This window comes from Dendrobates tinctorius, unplaced genomic scaffold, assembly GCF_039654945.1.
Source record: "Dendrobates tinctorius isolate UK_male_01 unplaced genomic scaffold, ASM3965494v1 ptg000188l, whole genome shotgun sequence".
Classification (NCBI taxonomy): Eukaryota; Metazoa; Chordata; class Amphibia; order Anura; family Dendrobatidae; genus Dendrobates; species Dendrobates tinctorius.
This window is the reverse complement of record NW_027361855.1, coordinates 3,799,160-3,815,728: the sequence shown is the minus strand read 5'-3', so window position 1 is coordinate 3,815,728 and position 16,569 is coordinate 3,799,160. Positions and strand designations below refer to the sequence as shown.

General features: G+C 48.3%; 1 protein-coding gene across 2 annotated transcripts in view; it reads left to right on the top strand.

The window, feature by feature from the left end:
• Positions 1–16,158, top strand: part of PLEKHM3 (pleckstrin homology domain containing M3) — a 1,535,517-nt gene extending 1,519,359 nt beyond the window's left edge. Inside the window, exon 8 of one of the 2 annotated variants that reach the window (XM_073552250.1) lies at positions 15,204–16,158. In XM_073552250.1, the coding sequence (XP_073408351.1) occupies positions 15,204–15,381 (178 nt within the window). In that variant the 3' untranslated portion in view covers positions 15,382–16,158. The remainder of the gene's footprint in view (positions 1–15,203) is intronic. The other variant, XM_073552252.1, reaches the window with a different exon arrangement.
• The last annotated feature ends 411 nt before the right edge of the window (positions 16,159–16,569 follow it).

The window sequence follows — 16,569 nt, the reverse complement described above, 5'->3', positions numbered from 1 at the left end:
TTTCTAAAGTCTTACTGCATGTGGAACTGGTTGTGGATGGTAGTTCTTTTTCCTCTACAGCCTTCGTGGACTGCGGATCATCGATTAACCTCATTGACTCCCAATTGGTCACACACTGTAAGATAGGGACAGTTTGGCTCAAGGTTCCGATCATGATGATGGCCTTTGACTCCTCTCCCCTCACTAAGGAGGGAATTCTCTTTATGTCTGACTTGTTTTCGCTCAGAGTGGGCACTACTCATGTGAAAAACCTAAGTTGTTTTGATCTGGACAATCTACCTGCAGGGTTGGTGTTGGGCATGCCCTGGTTACAACGTCATAACCCAGTCATTAACTGGAAAACGGGGGAGATTGTTCAATGGGGGTTTAATGATTTTAAGTTATGTGATAAATCTGCACTGCTAGTTGAACCTGCTAAATCTGTGTCTGTATCATCTGTCGAGCTGGAAGGTATTCCGGAATGCCTGAAGGACTTCGAAGATGTATTCTCCGAAAGCGAGGCCGAGACGTTACCGCCACATAGACCCTTTGACTGCGCTATTGAGCTGGTCCCGGTGGCTAAATTACCTAAAGCCCGTCTGTTTAATTTGTCCGGTCCTGAGCGCTTGGCTATGAAGGAGTATATTGCTGAAAGTCTGCGCAAAGGACACATACGTCCTTCAGTCTCACCAGTGGCGACAGGTTTCTTTTTTATAAAGAAAAAAGATGGCGGGTTACGTCCCTGTCTCAGTTTTCGGGAGCTTAATCAGATTACGGTACGAAATACGTACCCCCTTCCATTGATTCCCGATTTGTGTAACCAACTATCAGGGGCAAAGTGGTTTTCTAAACTGGATCTTCGGGGGGCATATAATTTGATAAGGGTCCGAGAGGGGGATGAATGGAAAACCGCGTTCCTCACGACCGAGGGACTATTTGAAAATGTAGTCATGCCATTTGGTCTTACCAACGCCCCCGCCATATTTCAGAATTTCATCAACGTGGCATTCCCGGATCTCATTGGTTGTTTTGTCGTTATCTACTTAGATGATATTTTGATATGCTCCTCTGACAAGCATTCTCATTTGGAACATGTACAAACTGTTCTCCAAAGACTAAGAGAAAATCATCTGTATGCAAAATTGGAGAAATGTGTATTCTGTGTGCAAGAATTGTCTTTTTTGGGATTAATTGTATCCGGTGAGGGTTTTCGCATGAACCCCAAGAAGGTGCAGGCCATTGCGGATTGGGTGCAACCGGTCTGCAAACCCTGTCTTATGAGTAAAGGTTGCAGGATTTGGGAATGTTTAGCTTGCAAAAGAGAAGACTGAGAGGAGACTTAATGTCATGATACCAGTGCTGGGTGACCGGCACTGCTGGGGTTAATGTTCTGACCTCTGTGCAGACTCTCACCTGCACACCTGGGACCTATTATGGTGGCCTCTCATTGGTTCTGGGGAGGCTTCTTATAGCCTCAGGAAGCTCCCATCCCCCATCAGTTATACTTTCGCCCTTGGCATTGTGTGGTGACCCCTGAGTGTGTTAGTGCTGTGTTCTGGTTGCATGATTCTCTGTGTATGACTCGGTCTGTTCTCTGGATATTGCTTTGGATTCTGCCTGGTACCTTCTACGTCTGTTTGGTTTTGATCTCTGCTTGGCCCTGACTATCCGTTCTGTCTCATCCCTGGTACTTTACTGGTATCTTGTGTATGACCTTTGGCTTGGTCTGACCTCCCGTCTGTTTATCCCTTCTGTACCTCGCTTGCCTGTATTGTGCATGACCCCCGCTTTGCCTGACTTTGAGTTTTCTACCTGTTTATCCCTCCTGTACCTCGCTTGCCTGTATTGTGCATGACCCCTGCTTTGCCTGACTTTGAGTTTTCTACCTTCTGTGTAAGCAGGATGCTAAGCCCCGCCCCCTTGTAGTCACATGACCGTAGGTCCTTTGCCGGCTTTCTAAACTTCTACATTCAGGTCCTGTGCATCTTTATTTTCTGGCTGTTCTTGCCCCCAGGGGTCCCTATGGTGCGGGTGAGTCCCTGCTTAGCGGAGGCTGTACACCGGTGCTGTCAGGACCCTGACACTTAATAGCTGTCTACAAATATCTCAAGGGCTGTCACATTGTAGAAGGATCATCTTTATTCTCATTTGCACAAGGAAAGACTAGAAGCAATGGGATGAAACTGAATGGGAGGAAACACAGATTAGATATTAGAAAAAACTTTTTGACAGTTAGAGTGATCAATGAGTGGAACAGGCTGCCACAAGAGGTGGTTGGTGAGTTCTCCTTCAATAGAAGTCTTCAAGCAGAGGCTGGACAGACATCTGTCTGAGATGATTTAGCGAATCCTGCTTTGAGCAGGGGGTTGGAACCTGTGGCGGATTATAATGAGGTCAATTTGGGCAGTTGCCCCGGGCCCAGTGGGGTTAAGGGGCCCACAGCCCAGGCCAGTAAATTGCCCCATTATAATCCGCCACCGCGCAGGGCCGGATTATAGGCAGGGCAGGCGGGGCTTCAGACCCGGGGCCCCCACCACAAGAGCTTCTAAGGGGGCCCCCACCACATTCCTGCTGGCTGCTGCAATGGCACTCCATCTTCTCCCCACCTAAAAGTGAGTGACCGTGGGGGAGGCATTATGTGCTCTGCTACCAGCAGCATCTACAAGTAGCCTGAACGCTGATGCTGCTGGTAGCGTGCAAAGGCTTGTGATGAGATCACAGGAGGGAAGGTGTCAGGGCCCCCGATCATGTGACCCCTGTCTCCTCCCCTCCTGTGACCTCATCACAGGTCCTGTGCGCACAGCACAGAGCACTGAGAGCAGCCATGTATGTGGAGTGCCGCTCTGCGGGTGGAGGTCGGTGCTGGAGGCTCCATTATTCTCTATGTGGAGTGCGGCTCTGCGGGTGGAGGTAGGTGCTGGAGGCTCCATTATTCTCTATGTGGAGTGTGGCTCTGCGGGTGGAGGTCGGTGCTGGAGGCTCTATTATTCTCTATGTGAAGTGCGGCTCTGCGGGTGGAGGTAGGTGCTGGAGGCTCCATTATTCTCTATGTGGAGTGCGGCTCTGCGGGTGGAGGTCAGTGCTGGAGGCCCCATTATTCTCTATGTGGAGTGCGGCTCTGCGGGTGGAGGTCAGTGCTGGAGGCTCCATTATTCTCTATGTGGAGTGCGGCTCTGCGGGTGGAGGTCGGTGCTGGAGGCTCCATTATTCTCTATGTGGAGTGTGGCTCTGCAGGTGGAGGTCGGTGCTGGAGGCCCCATTATTCTCTATGTGGAGTGCGGCTCTGCGTGTGGAGGTCGGTGCTGGAGGCTCCATTATTCTCTATGTGGAGTGCGGCTCTGCGGGTGGAGGTCAGTGCTGGAGGCCCCATTATTCTCTATGTGGAGTGTGGCTCTGCAGGTGGAGGTCGGTGCTGGAGGCTCCATTATTCTCTATGTGGAGTGCGGCTCTGCGGGTGGAGGTAGGTGCTGGAGGCTCCATTATTCTCTATGTGGAGTGCGGGTGGAGGTCGGTGCTGAAGGCTCCATTATTCTCTATGTGGAGTGTGGCTCTGCGGGTGGAGGTCGGTGCTGGAGGCCCCATTATTCTCTATGTGGAGTGCGGGTGGAGGTCGGTGCTGAAGGCTCCATTATTCTCTATGTGGAGTGTGGCTCTGCGGGTGGAGGTAGGTGCTGGAGGCTCCATTATTCTCTATGTGGAGTGTGGCTCTGCGGGTGGAGGTCGGTGCTGGAGGCTCTATTATTCTCTATGTGGAGTGTGGCTCTGCGGGTGGAGGTAGGTGCTGGAGGCTCCATTATTCTCTATGTGGAGTGCGGCTCTGCGGGTGGAGGTCGGTGCTGGAGGCCCCATTATTCTCTGTGGAGTGCGGCTCTGCGGGTGGAGGTCGGTGCTGGAGGCTCCATTATTCTCTATGTGGAGTGCGGCTCTGCGGGTGGAGGTCGGTGCTGGAGGCCCCATTATTCTCTATGTGGAGTGTGGCTCTGTGGGTGGAGGTCGGTGCTGGAGGCTCTATTATTCTCTATGTGGAGTGCGGCTCTGCGGGTGGAGGTAGGTGCTGGAGGCTCCATTATTCTCTATGTGGAGTGCGGCTCTGCGGGTGGAGGTCGGTGCTGGAGGCCCCATTATTCTCTGTGGAGTGCGGCTCTGCGGGTGGAGGTCGGTGCTGGAGGCTCCATTATTCTCTATGTGGAGTGCGGCTCTGCGGGTGGAGGTCGGTGCTGGAGGCTCCATTATTCTCTATGTGGAGTGCGGCTCTGCGGGTGGAGGTCGGTGCTGGAGGCCCCATTATTCTCTGTGGAGTGCGGCTCTGCGGGTGGAGGTCGGTGCTGGAGGCTCCATTATTCTCTATGTGGAGTGCGGCTCTGCGGGTGGAGGTCGGTGCTGGAGGCCCCATTATTCTCTATGTGGAGTGTGGCTCTGTGGGTGGAGGTCGGTGCTGGAGGCTCCATTATTCTCTATGTGGAGTGCGGCTCTGCGGGTGGAGGTCGGTGCTGGAGGCTCCATTATTCTCTATGTGGAGTGCGGCTCTGCGGGTGGAGGTCGGTGCTGGAGGCTCCATTATTCTCTATGTGGAGTGCGGCTCTGCGGGTGGAGGTCGGTGCTGGAGGCCCCATTATTCTCTATGTGGAGTGCGGCGCTGCGGGTGGAGGTCAGTGCTGGAGGCCCCATTATTCTCTATGTGGAGTGCGGCTCTGCGGGTGGAGGTCAGTGCTGGAGGCTCCATTATTCTCTATGTGGAGTGCGGCTCTGCGGGTGGAGGTCGGTGCTGGAGGCTCCATTATTCTCTATGTGGAGTGTGGCTCTGCAGGTGGAGGTCGGTGCTGGAGGCCCCATTATTCTCTATGTGGAGTGCGGCTCTGCGGGTGGAGGTCGGTGCTGGAGGCTCCATTATTCTCTATGTGGAGTGCGGCTCTGCGGGTGGAGGTCAGTGCTGGAGGCCCCATTATTCTCTATGTGGAGTGTGGCTCTGCAGGTGGAGGTCGGTGCTGGAGGCTCCATTATTCTCTATGTGGAGTGCGGCTCTGCGGGTGGAGGTCGGTGCTGGAGGCTCCATTATTCTCTATGTGGAGTGCGGCTCTGCGGGTGGAGGTAGGTGCTGGAGGCTCCATTATTCTCTATGTGGAGTGCGGGTGGAGGTCGGTGCTGAAGGCTCCATTATTCTCTATGTGGAGTGTGGCTCTGCGGGTGGAGGTCGGTGCTGGAGGCCCCATTATTCTCTATGTGGAGTGCGGGTGGAGGTCGATGCTGAAGGCTCCATTATTCTCTATGTGGAGTGTGGCTCTGCGGGTGGAGGTAGGTGCTGGAGGCTCCATTATTCTCTATGTGGAGTACGGGTGGAGGTCGGTGCTGAAGGCTCCATTATTCTCTATGTGGAGTGTGGCTCTGCGGGTGGAGGTCGGTGCTGGAGGCCCCATTATTCTCTATGTGGAGTGCGGGTGGAGGTCGGTGCTGAAGGCTCCATTATTCTCTATGTGGAGTGTGGCTCTGCGGGTGGAGGTAGGTGCTGGAGGCTCCATTATTCTCTATGTGGAGTGCGGGTGGAGGTCGGTGCTGAAGGCTCCATTATTCTCTATGTGGAGTGTGGCTCTGCGGGTGGAGGTCGGTGCTGGAGGCCCCATTATTCTCTATGTGGAGTGCGGGTGGAGGTCGATGCTGAAGGCTCCATTATTCTCTGTGGAGTGTGGCTCTGCGGGTGGAGGTAGGTGCTGGAGGCTCCATTATTCTCTATGTGGAGTACGGGTGGAGGTCGGTGCTGAAGGCTCCATTATTCTCTATGTGGAGTGTGGCTCTGCGGGTGGAGGTCGGTGCTGGAGGCCCCATTATTCTCTATGTGGAGTGCGGGTGGAGGTCGGTGCTGAAGGCTCCATTATTCTCTATGTGGAGTGTGGCTCTGCGGGTGGAGGTAGGTGCTGGAGGCTCCATTATTCTCTATGTGGAGTGCGGGTGGAGGTCGGTGCTGAAGGCTCCATTATTCTCTATGTGGAGTGTGGCTCTGCGGGTGGAGGTCGGTGCTGGAGGCTCCATTATTCTCTATGTGGAGTGCGGGTGGAGGTCGGTGCTGAAGGCTCCATTATTCTCTATGTGGAGTGTGGCTCTGCGGGTGGAGGTCGGTGCTGGAGGCCCCATTATTCTCTATGTGGAGTGCGGGTGGAGGTCGGTGCTGAAGGCTCCATTATTCTCTATGTGGAGTATGGCTCTGCGGGTGGAGGTCGGTGCTGGAGGCCCCATTATTCTCTATGTGGAGTGAGGGTGGAGGTCGGTGCTGAAGGCTCCATTATTCTCTATGTGGAGTGTGGCTCTGCGGGTGGAGGTAGGTGCTGGAGGCTCCATTATTCTCTATGTGGAGTGCGGGTGGAGGTCGGTGCTGAAGGCTCCATTATTCTCTATGTGGAGTGTGGCTCTGCGGGTGGAGGTCGGTGCTGGAGGCTCCATTATTCTCTATGTGGAGTGCGGGTGGAGGTCGGTGCTGAAGGCTCCATTATTCTCTATGTGGAGTGTGGCTCTGCGGGTGGAGGTCGGTGCTGGAGGCCCCATTATTCTCTATGTGGAGTGCGGGTGGAGGTCGGTGCTGAAGGCTCCATTATTCTCTATGTGGAGTATGGCTCTGCGGGTGGAGGTCGGTGCTGGAGGCCCCATTATTCTCTATGTGGAGTGCGGGTGGAGGTCGGTGCTGAAGGCTCCATTATTCTCTATGTGGAGTATGGCTCTGCGGGTGGAGGTCGGTGCTGGAGGCCCCATTATTCTCTATGTGGAGTGAGGGTGGAGGTCGGTGCTGAAGGCTCCATTATTCTCTATGTGGAGTGTGGCTCTGCGGGTGGAGGTAGGTGCTGGAGGCTCCATTATTCTCTATGTGGAGTGCGGGTGGAGGTCGGTGCTGAAGGCTCCATTATTCTCTATGTGGAGTGTGGCTCTGCGGGTGGAGGTCGGTGCTGGAGGCTCCATTATTCTCTATGTGGAGTGCGGGTGGAGGTCGGTGCTGAAGGCTCCATTATTCTCTATGTGGAGTGTGGCTCTGCGGGTGGAGGTCGGTGCTGGAGGCCCCATTATTCTCTATGTGGAGTGCGGGTGGAGGTCGATGCTGAAGGCTCCATTATTCTCTGTGGAGTGTGGCTCTGCGGGTGGAGGTAGGTGCTGGAGGCTCCATTATTCTCTATGTGGAGTACGGGTGGAGGTCGGTGCTGAAGGCTCCATTATTCTCTATGTGGAGTGTGGCTCTGCGGGTGGAGGTCGGTGCTGGAGGCCCCATTATTCTCTATGTGGAGTGCGGGTGGAGGTCGGTGCTGAAGGCTCCATTATTCTCTATGTGGAGTGTGGCTCTGCGGGTGGAGGTAGGTGCTGGAGGCTCCATTATTCTCTATGTGGAGTGCGGGTGGAGGTCGGTGCTGAAGGCTCCATTATTCTCTATGTGGAGTGTGGCTCTGCGGGTGGAGGTCGGTGCTGGAGGCCCCATTATTCTCTATGTGGAGTGCGGGTGGAGGTCGGTGCTGAAGGCTCCATTATTCTCTCTGTGGAGTGTGGCTCTGCGGGTGGAGGTAGGTGCTGGAGGCTCCATTATTCTCTATGTGGAGTACGGGTGGAGGTCGGTGCTGAAGGCTCCATTATTCTCTATGTGGAGTGTGGCTCTGCGGGTGGAGGTCGGTGCTGGAGGCCCCATTATTCTCTATGTGGAGTGCGGGTGGAGGTCGGTGCTGAAGGCTCCATTATTCTCTATGTGGAGTGTGGCTCTGCGGGTGGAGGTAGGTGCTGGAGGCTCCATTATTCTCTATGTGGAGTGCGGGTGGAGGTCGGTGCTGAAGGCTCCATTATTCTCTATGTGGAGTGTGGCTCTGCGGGTGGAGGTCGGTGCTGGAGGCTCCATTATTCTCTATGTGGAGTGCGGGTGGAGGTCGGTGCTGAAGGCTCCATTATTCTCTATGTGGAGTGTGGCTCTGCGGGTGGAGGTCGGTGCTGGAGGCCCCATTATTCTCTATGTGGAGTGCGGGTGGAGGTCGGTGCTGAAGGCTCCATTATTCTCTATGTGGAGTATGGCTCTGCGGGTGGAGGTCGGTGCTGGAGGCCCCATTATTCTCTATGTGGAGTGAGGGTGGAGGTCGGTGCTGAAGGCTCCATTATTCTCTATGTGGAGTGTGGCTCTGCGGGTGGAGGTAGGTGCTGGAGGCTCCATTATTCTCTATGTGGAGTGCGGGTGGAGGTCGGTGCTGAAGGCTCCATTATTCTCTATGTGGAGTGTGGCTCTGCGGGTGGAGGTCGGTGCTGGAGGCTCCATTATTCTCTATGTGGAGTGCGGGTGGAGGTCGGTGCTGAAGGCTCCATTATTCTCTATGTGTAGTGTGGCTCTGCGGGTGGAGGTCGGTGCTGGAGGCCCCATTATTCTCTATGTGGAGTGCGGGTGGAGGTCGGTGCTGAAGGCTCCATTATTCTCTATGTGGAGTATGGCTCTGCGGGTGGAGGTCGGTGCTGGAGGCCCCATTATTCTCTATGTGGAGTGCGGGTGGAGGTCGGTGCTGAAGGCTCCATTATTCTCTATGTGGAGTATGGCTCTGCGGGTGGAGGTCGGTGCTGGAGGCCCCATTATTCTCTATGTGGAGTGAGGGTGGAGGTCGGTGCTGAAGGCTCCATTATTCTCTATGTGGAGTGTGGCTCTGCGGGTGGAGGTAGGTGCTGGAGGCTCCATTATTCTCTATGTGGAGTGCGGGTGGAGGTCGGTGCTGAAGGCTCCATTATTCTCTATGTGGAGTGTGGCTCTGCGGGTGGAGGTCGGTGCTGGAGGCCCCATTATTCTCTATGTGGAGTGCGGCTCTGCGGGTGGAGGTCGGTGCTGGAGGCTCCATTATTCTCTATGTGGAGTGGGGCTCTGCGGGTGGAGGTCGGTGCTGGAGGCTCCATTATTCTCTATGTGGAGTGTGGCTCTACGATTCGTGACCCCCGTCACGTGACGAGGGGGGCCCACAGAGTCTGAACTGCCCCGGGCCCTGGCTACCCTTAATCCACCCCTGGTTGGAACAGATCTATGATTTTAACCACCCTCTGCTTTCTATCACTAAGCCAGTTACTTCCCCATTTACACACATTTTTCCCCAGACCCAGCATTCTCATTTTGTGCACCAACCTCTTGTGTGGCACGGTATCAAACGCTTTGGAAAAATCAAGATACACCACGTCCAAAATCAAGATATACCACTCACCTTGGTCCAGTCTATGGCTTACCTCTTCATAAAAACTGATTAGATTGGTTTGACGGGAGCGATTCTTCGTAAACCCATGCTGATATGGAGTTACACAGTTATTCTCATTGAGAAAATCCAGAATAACATCCCTCAGAAACCCTTCAAATACTTTACCAACAATAGAGGTTAGACTTACTGGCCTATAATTTCCAGGTTCACTTTTAGAGCCCTTTTTGAATATTGGTACCACATTTTCTATGCGCCTGTCCTGTGGAACAGACCCCATCGCTATAAAGTCCCTAAATATAAAAATATAACAAATAATGGCTTGTGTATTACATTACTCAGTTCTCTTAGTACTCGTGGGTGTATGCTATCTGGACCCGGAGATTTATCTATTTTAATCTTATTTAGCTGGTTTCGCACCTCTTCTTGGGTTAGATTGGTGACCCTTAATATAGGGTTTTCTTTGTCTCTCGGCATTTCACCTAGCATTTCATTTTCCATTGTGAATACCATGGAGAAGAAGGTGCTTAATATATTAGCATTTTCCTCGTCATCTACAACCATTCTTTCCTCACAATTTTTTAAGGGGCCTACACTTTCACTTATGATTCTTTTACTATTGATATAGTTGAAGAACAGTTTGGGATTAGTTTTACTCTCCTTAGCAATGTGCTTTGCTTCTCTGTTTCCTTTTTGGCAGCTTTAATTAGTTTTTTAGATAAAGTATTTTTCTCCCTATAGTTTTTTAGAGTTTCAACAGTGGCATCCTGCTTTAGTAGTTTAAATGCTTTCTTTTTACTGTTAATTGCCCCTCTTTCTTCTTTGTTTAGCCACATTGGGTTTATCCTATTTCTTGTCCTTTGATTCCCACAAGGTATAAACCGCTTACAGTGCCTATTAAGGATGTTCTTAAACATTTCCCATTTATTATCTGTATTCTTATTTCTGAGGACATTGTCCAGTCAACCAGATTAAGGGCATCTCTAAGCTGGTCAAACTTTGCCTTCCTAAAGTTCAGTGTTTTTGTGACTTCCTGGCAAGTCCCCCTAGCAAAAGACAAGTGAAACTGTACAATATTGCGGTCGCTATTTCCTAGATACCTAACGACCTGCAGATTTGCTATTCTGTCAGGTCTATTAGATAGTATTAGGTGTAAAAGTGCTGTTCCTTTTGTTGGATTCTACACCAATTGTGAAAGATATTTTTTTTCTTGGTTATTAGCAGAAACCTGTTGCCTTTATGGGTTTCACAGTTTTCTGTTTCCCAGTTTATATCCGGGTAGTTAAAGTCCCCCATAACAAGGACCTCAATATGGGTTGCAGCTTCATCTATCTGCCTTAATAGTAGACTTTCCATGATTTGTGTTATATTTGGAGGTTTGTAACAGACCTCAATGAGAATTTTGTTACTATTTTTCCCTCCATGTATTTTGACCAATATTCCCTTTGCTAATATCCCCCTTTAAAGTGGACTTTAGACAAGACTTTACATAAAGACAAACCCCTCCTCCTCTCTGATTTTTCTGATCCTTGCTAAACAGACTGTAACCCTGTAAGGTAACTGCCCAGTCATAGCTTTCATCTAACCATGTCTCAGTTATTCCCACTATGTCATAGTTACCTGTAGATATTTCAGCTTCTAGTTCTTCCATCTTGTTTGTCAGGCTTCTGGCATTTGCGAGCATGCAGTGTAGAAGATTTTGTTTTGCTCCAATCTCCTCCCTGTGGATTGTTTTAAAAATTGTCTTACCTCCCTTCCGAGTATGTTGTCTTGTGTCTTCTTTGCTGCACCTCATATCCTTCATCAGCATATTTCTGGCTTCATGTTCAGGTCTAACATTTTTCTTCCCATCCTCTCTTCTTCAAGTCGCCCTCCAGATGAGTATAGTGAGTCTTCCGGCAAATCTGTGTTTCCCAGGTTTGTTGACATGTAGTCCATCTCTGGGGAGGAGTCTGTCATACAGGCAATTCACACCTTGATCCAGGCATCTGAATCCCTGTTGTCTGCACCATCGTCTTAGCCAGTTGTTCGCATCAAGGATCCTGTTCCATCTTCTGGTGCCTTGCCCATCTACTGGAAAAATAGAAGAAAAAACTACCTGTGCATCCAGTTCATTTACTTTCTTCAACAACTCTTCAAAGTCCTTGCCGTGTCATTGGTGCCAACATGTATCAGAAGAAATGGGTGGAGGCCTTGAAACTGATGAGCTTTGCTATCCTATCAGTCACATCCTTGATCTTCGCACCTGGGAGGCTGCATACTTCTCTTGCGGTTATGTTCAGTCTGGAGATGACTGTTTCTGTGCCTTTCAGAAGTGAGTCTCCCACCATTACCAATCTTCTTTGTTTCTTGGTTGTACTTTTTGTTGACAATTCTGGGTGTTGTTGTGTGCCCTTTTCTTCTATGCTTGCTGGTAGTGCCTCATCCATAGGTGTGCCATCTTCGTCCTCCACGAGGCCTTGGTATCAGTTTCTCACTTGTGTGGTTGGTGATGTCTCCATGATCTTCTTGCTTCTTTTGGTCACATGCTTCCACTCATCTGCTTCTGGAGGTTCTCTGGCACTTTCTTCACCTTCTGTGACCAGTAGAGATGCTTCTGTTCTGTCTAGGAAGTCTTCATTTACTTTGATGAGTTTCAAAGTTGTAATTCTTTATTCCAGACCCCGCACCTTTTCTTCTAAAAGGGCCAGTAGTCTACACTTCTGGCAGGTGAAGTTGGATTCTTCTTCTGGTCAATCTGTGAGCATGTAGCACATGTTGCGGCTCACCACGTAAGTTGTCACATCTGCCATGTTGCGCCTAGATCCTGCTGACTTGCTGTGTCTTCCTTCTTGAGTAGTCTACTGTGTGTAACTTATTGTGTAATCTGATGTATGTTTTCCTTCTTGTATAATCTACTCAATCAGCCAAGCTTTCTTGCAATAATGTCTTGGAGGCAAAAATTTGCATGCCGAAAGGCACTCGGTTTGGCGATGCTTTCCAAGCAGGTGGTCCCAGCAGTACCCAACAATCTTCTTGCTGAGGGAGACTCTTCCTTTTCCCAGAAGGCACCTGGAATATGCAAATTGTCCTCTTCAAGCTTCAGTCTCTGAGACAGCAGATACAGAGACAGCAGTGTTGTAGAAGGTTGAGTATAGAATATAAATTGTGAACCGACCAAAATTTTTGCGGGAAAAGCAGCACATCCACGCAATTTTGTGCAGACTTGCTGTTGCTGAGTCGCTAAAACTTGTGGACAACAAGTGGGTTTTATTACTGATCTTTGCTGGATGGAATAACCTCAGCAGTTCCTGTATGTGTGACTGAAGAGTTTATTTCAACCTCTTGTTCTAAACTGCTTGATCTAAACCTATTGATCGAAGCCTGATGAATTTTAAAGGGATACTTTATTAAAAAATCAATTTTCATTTTATGAACCTGTTATTTATCTTTGAGCTTTGATTTTTCCCATGCTTTGAGTTTTTACTTTTGTTGATCCTATTTTTGCAAATCTGTTAGGAATACAACAGAGTGAAGACTGAATCCTATTATACGTAGAGAAGTAAATTGATGTCTATTTACTGTCCATTAGACCCCTATCCTGACATGGAACAAGAACTATTCACTAGCCATTATATATAGTAGAGCCAATTAACAGCTATTTGCTCTCCATCAGCCTTATTAATCGGCCTGTTTCATGTGTATTTGTACTGCTTAATACACCATGATCAATTTGACATTCCATTAGCACAGACAGAATTTAGGTCACTTTTGAGATATTTTGAAATATGGAAACATCTGATGATGTTGTACATCAAAAGACCATTGTATGCAGCAATGTATCTGTGCAATCACCATAATACCAATTATTCTCCAATAAATTATGGGTGTGGAGTCCATTATACAAATCTTTTTGTCTAGGTGAAATGTGACATTTTGCAGAAAAAATATGCAGATGTTTGCATGAAAACTCATAAAACATACTCCATGTTCCTTTAAAGTGTGCCTGTCATTTCACCTGAAACCAAGGTATTAGAGTGGTCTCCTACTCTTATCCCCGTAACATGTTACCCCCGGTTTGGTGCACATACCAGTTTGATATGTCCGGGCACATCAGATGAAGCCTAAAGCCCTGTACACATATAAATGTAATATGGGAAGGCTCAGCGGACTAACATATATATGAAGGTCTCTCGAAAATCCCAACAATTTATATTTATATCCGGGAGCATAAACATCAGGTGGATGGAGTTGAATCACCAACTCTTTTTTTTGGTGAGGCGGTAAGCAGCTGCCAGGTGACTTGGCCAAGCGTTCCTGTGTATGAGGGTGTCAGGAGTGATCGCTGTTAGCGGCCGATCGTTCATCCAACCGCTATCTAATGTATATGGCCAAATAAAGTTTGTTGCTGCAATACTAATCAACTGAGGCCAAAATATTCGGCCTGCACTAGGCAGATCATGGCCACAGTCTGTGTAGATGCTAAGAGTGTGGTGAATGTCACAAACTTTGTAGGACTTAGAGAGGTTAACCACTTTATGTTGATTTTATCAAATGTGATCTGGACCTAATTTAGTGGCATTTAATGTATAAATATTACAGGTCCTCCTCCTGCTCATTGGTATTGTCTCCTCACAGGCTGCACAGCTCTCCAGTCCTTACAATGGCTGCTGGTGGAGGAGTGTGGCCAAAACCTGTCTACCAGACTCCTCCAGTTGAGAAACACACTTGGGAACACTGCTTTCCTATTGGTGGGGACTGATAGACAGGTTTGGTCACATGGTCCTCCACTAGCAGCCATTGTATGTACGTACTATAGAGCTGTGCAGTCTGTGAAGAAAGCTGCAGTAACAAGAGCAGGGGGAGGACTGGTCATGCCTATATTATAGGAAATGCTACAAAATCATGCCCTCGACATATCTCATAAAATAAGGTGGCCAACCCCTTTAAGGAAAGTGATACTGAGCTGAGAGCATCACACAGTTATGGATACATCGGTATTCTTACTGTTGCACAGCTACTTTCTAATATTTTCATGCCCCTTTTTTCCTTTGAGTTTTTAAGTTATAGTTCATGTACAAATGTCATCAAATAATTAGCTGACATTTTTACAGTAGACTTTCTTAAAGGAAAGTCTCTCCATAGTATAACAATACAATAAAAATCAAAATAAAGAAGCCCTCCCAAGAAGTTTTTTTTTTATTCATTAAATGAGTATATATGTGTATGTAATGTAGTGTGTGTAGTAATATTGTCCTCTGTCGCCGCTTTCTCCAGCATCTGATGCTGCTCTGCTCCTCTTCCCAATGACGCCACCACAATTGTGACTAGCCGGCTCATTCTATGTGTGAGCTAGAAGTCTCTTTCACAATGTAAGTTTATAGTGGCTCATTCTGCTGCTCCAGAGGCTGACTTTGTAGAAGCCACTCCTGGGTCATGCAGAGAAACAGTGTGACTAGGAGAGTCTGCAGAGCAGTGACATCACTGAAAAGAGGAGCAGAACAGAGCTGCACACCGGAGAGAGCAGCGGTAGGGGAGTATATTAATACACTCACACTGTAGTACATGCACATACATCCATTTAGTGGACCAAAAATTTAGTGTAAGTGCTTCTTTAAAGGGGTTGGCCACTTTTTCTTGATAGCATAAGTTTCATCACAGACTGCTAAGCACTTCTGTCCATACAATGACTGCTGGTGGAAAAGCGTGTGACCAGGTTAGTCCATCTGTCTACTTTAACTGTAAAACACTTCACATGGGAAAGCTGCTTTTCTGTTGACGGAGGCTGATGGACAGAACTGGTGACATTTGTCTCCATCAGCCACCATTGTATGGACAGGACAGCTGTGGAGCAAAAAAGGCTACTCAAATGAGAGAAAATGGCAAACCCCTTTAAAAGCGTGACAATAAACTGAATGCAGCAAATATGTCAGAAAACTACAACAAGCAGCCACGGAAGTGAAATATCCCTGGAATCAGGGACTCTTCCTCTACATTTGTAACCCCATGTGTATATAAACCAGTAAATCAGTAAACAATACATATTAAATATTTTTTATGTTTTTCTTTTAGGTGTGAAAACTGTGGAGCTGTCTTCCACAGTGATTGCAAAGCGAAAACTTTCCCGTGCCCCCGTTGTGTGCGCAAGGAATTGCAGAAGAAGCAGAAGTCGTTTTGGAAAAAGCTGAATGTGGATGACAGCTGGGATGAGTCCTGTAGTATGTTTGAGCTGTCTTACCAGGGCACATGACCACAGACTGAGCGCAACTACAAACTTTACTTTCTCTCCCTGGTTGCTGATGAAATAATCCAGCGTCCCTGTTTCAAATTCTATCCGGATTAATAGTTGGTACCTACTAACCTGTCATAGGATTCCTCTACTAACAGATCTATAGCATTGTCTTTATACTATGTTCATTAGCTGCCTGCGCCATAGCACCTTACCAAAAGCCTCCCCAATCCTACTGCATGCACATGCCTTATGTAAAAAATTTAATCTTGATAGTGGCAGTGGGAATTATTTCTAATAAGCAGGTCCGCTAATTTGGTTGTGGCCATTTTTGGAACACAGAAGTCCTTATATGTCTATATGTAGTATGGAAAAGGGCAGTTTGGGGTGTTTCAGGTTGGTTCCATTAGATTCCTTTGTGCACATCTTAATACAATCTCATGTTGTCTGGAGCTGTCGTTATTTGTTTTATTCATCTGGGATTGACATCTTAGTATGAAAACTGTTCTCAAATACAGGCAAGGCCATGAAAGGTGCTTCTTGTAATTACTTTGGTATTGTTACTTATCTTCTAAAGAATGATCTGGAAATATATTTAGGGATTATTTTATTTAAGCTCTGTCATTAGGATGGCTGTATTTATTTATTCTTCTAGCAGAGATGTGTAAGCGTGGGCATTACCGCTGGCGGGTATTCCATACTGCTTAACTGGCCACCGGATTCCCTTTTCCCTCCCTGTAACCCTCAAACCTGCAAAATAAAAGACAGAATACAATAAAAAAAATGTAACCCTACAAACTTTTCTATGAGTGTTCATTCTAAGGCTAGTACAACCTTAAGAAAAGATATCGCAACTTTTTACTGCCAGGTTTCATGTTTCAATGTATTGGATGAAAAGTCTTGCAGGTGTTCCGCAAATACTCACCTGTGTTCTCTTTTCTTCTCTATGCATCAAGGAGAAGGTACCTTCTTTGCTCAAGAACTGCATTGCTGCATTAATTTTTTATTTTTAGTAAGCTTTGAATGCATTACTAAATGAGTCACAGACTAGTGCAGAGAAAGAATGGGCCCGGTCTGCAAGGGTTTACAATCTACAGTGTAAGGGCGAAGAAGACAGGAGGGAAGGAAAGGTTCTACTCATATGGTAGTCTAGTTGCAGAAATGTAATTGCAGTGTTTTTTCCTAAAAGGGGTCATCCGGCACTCTTTT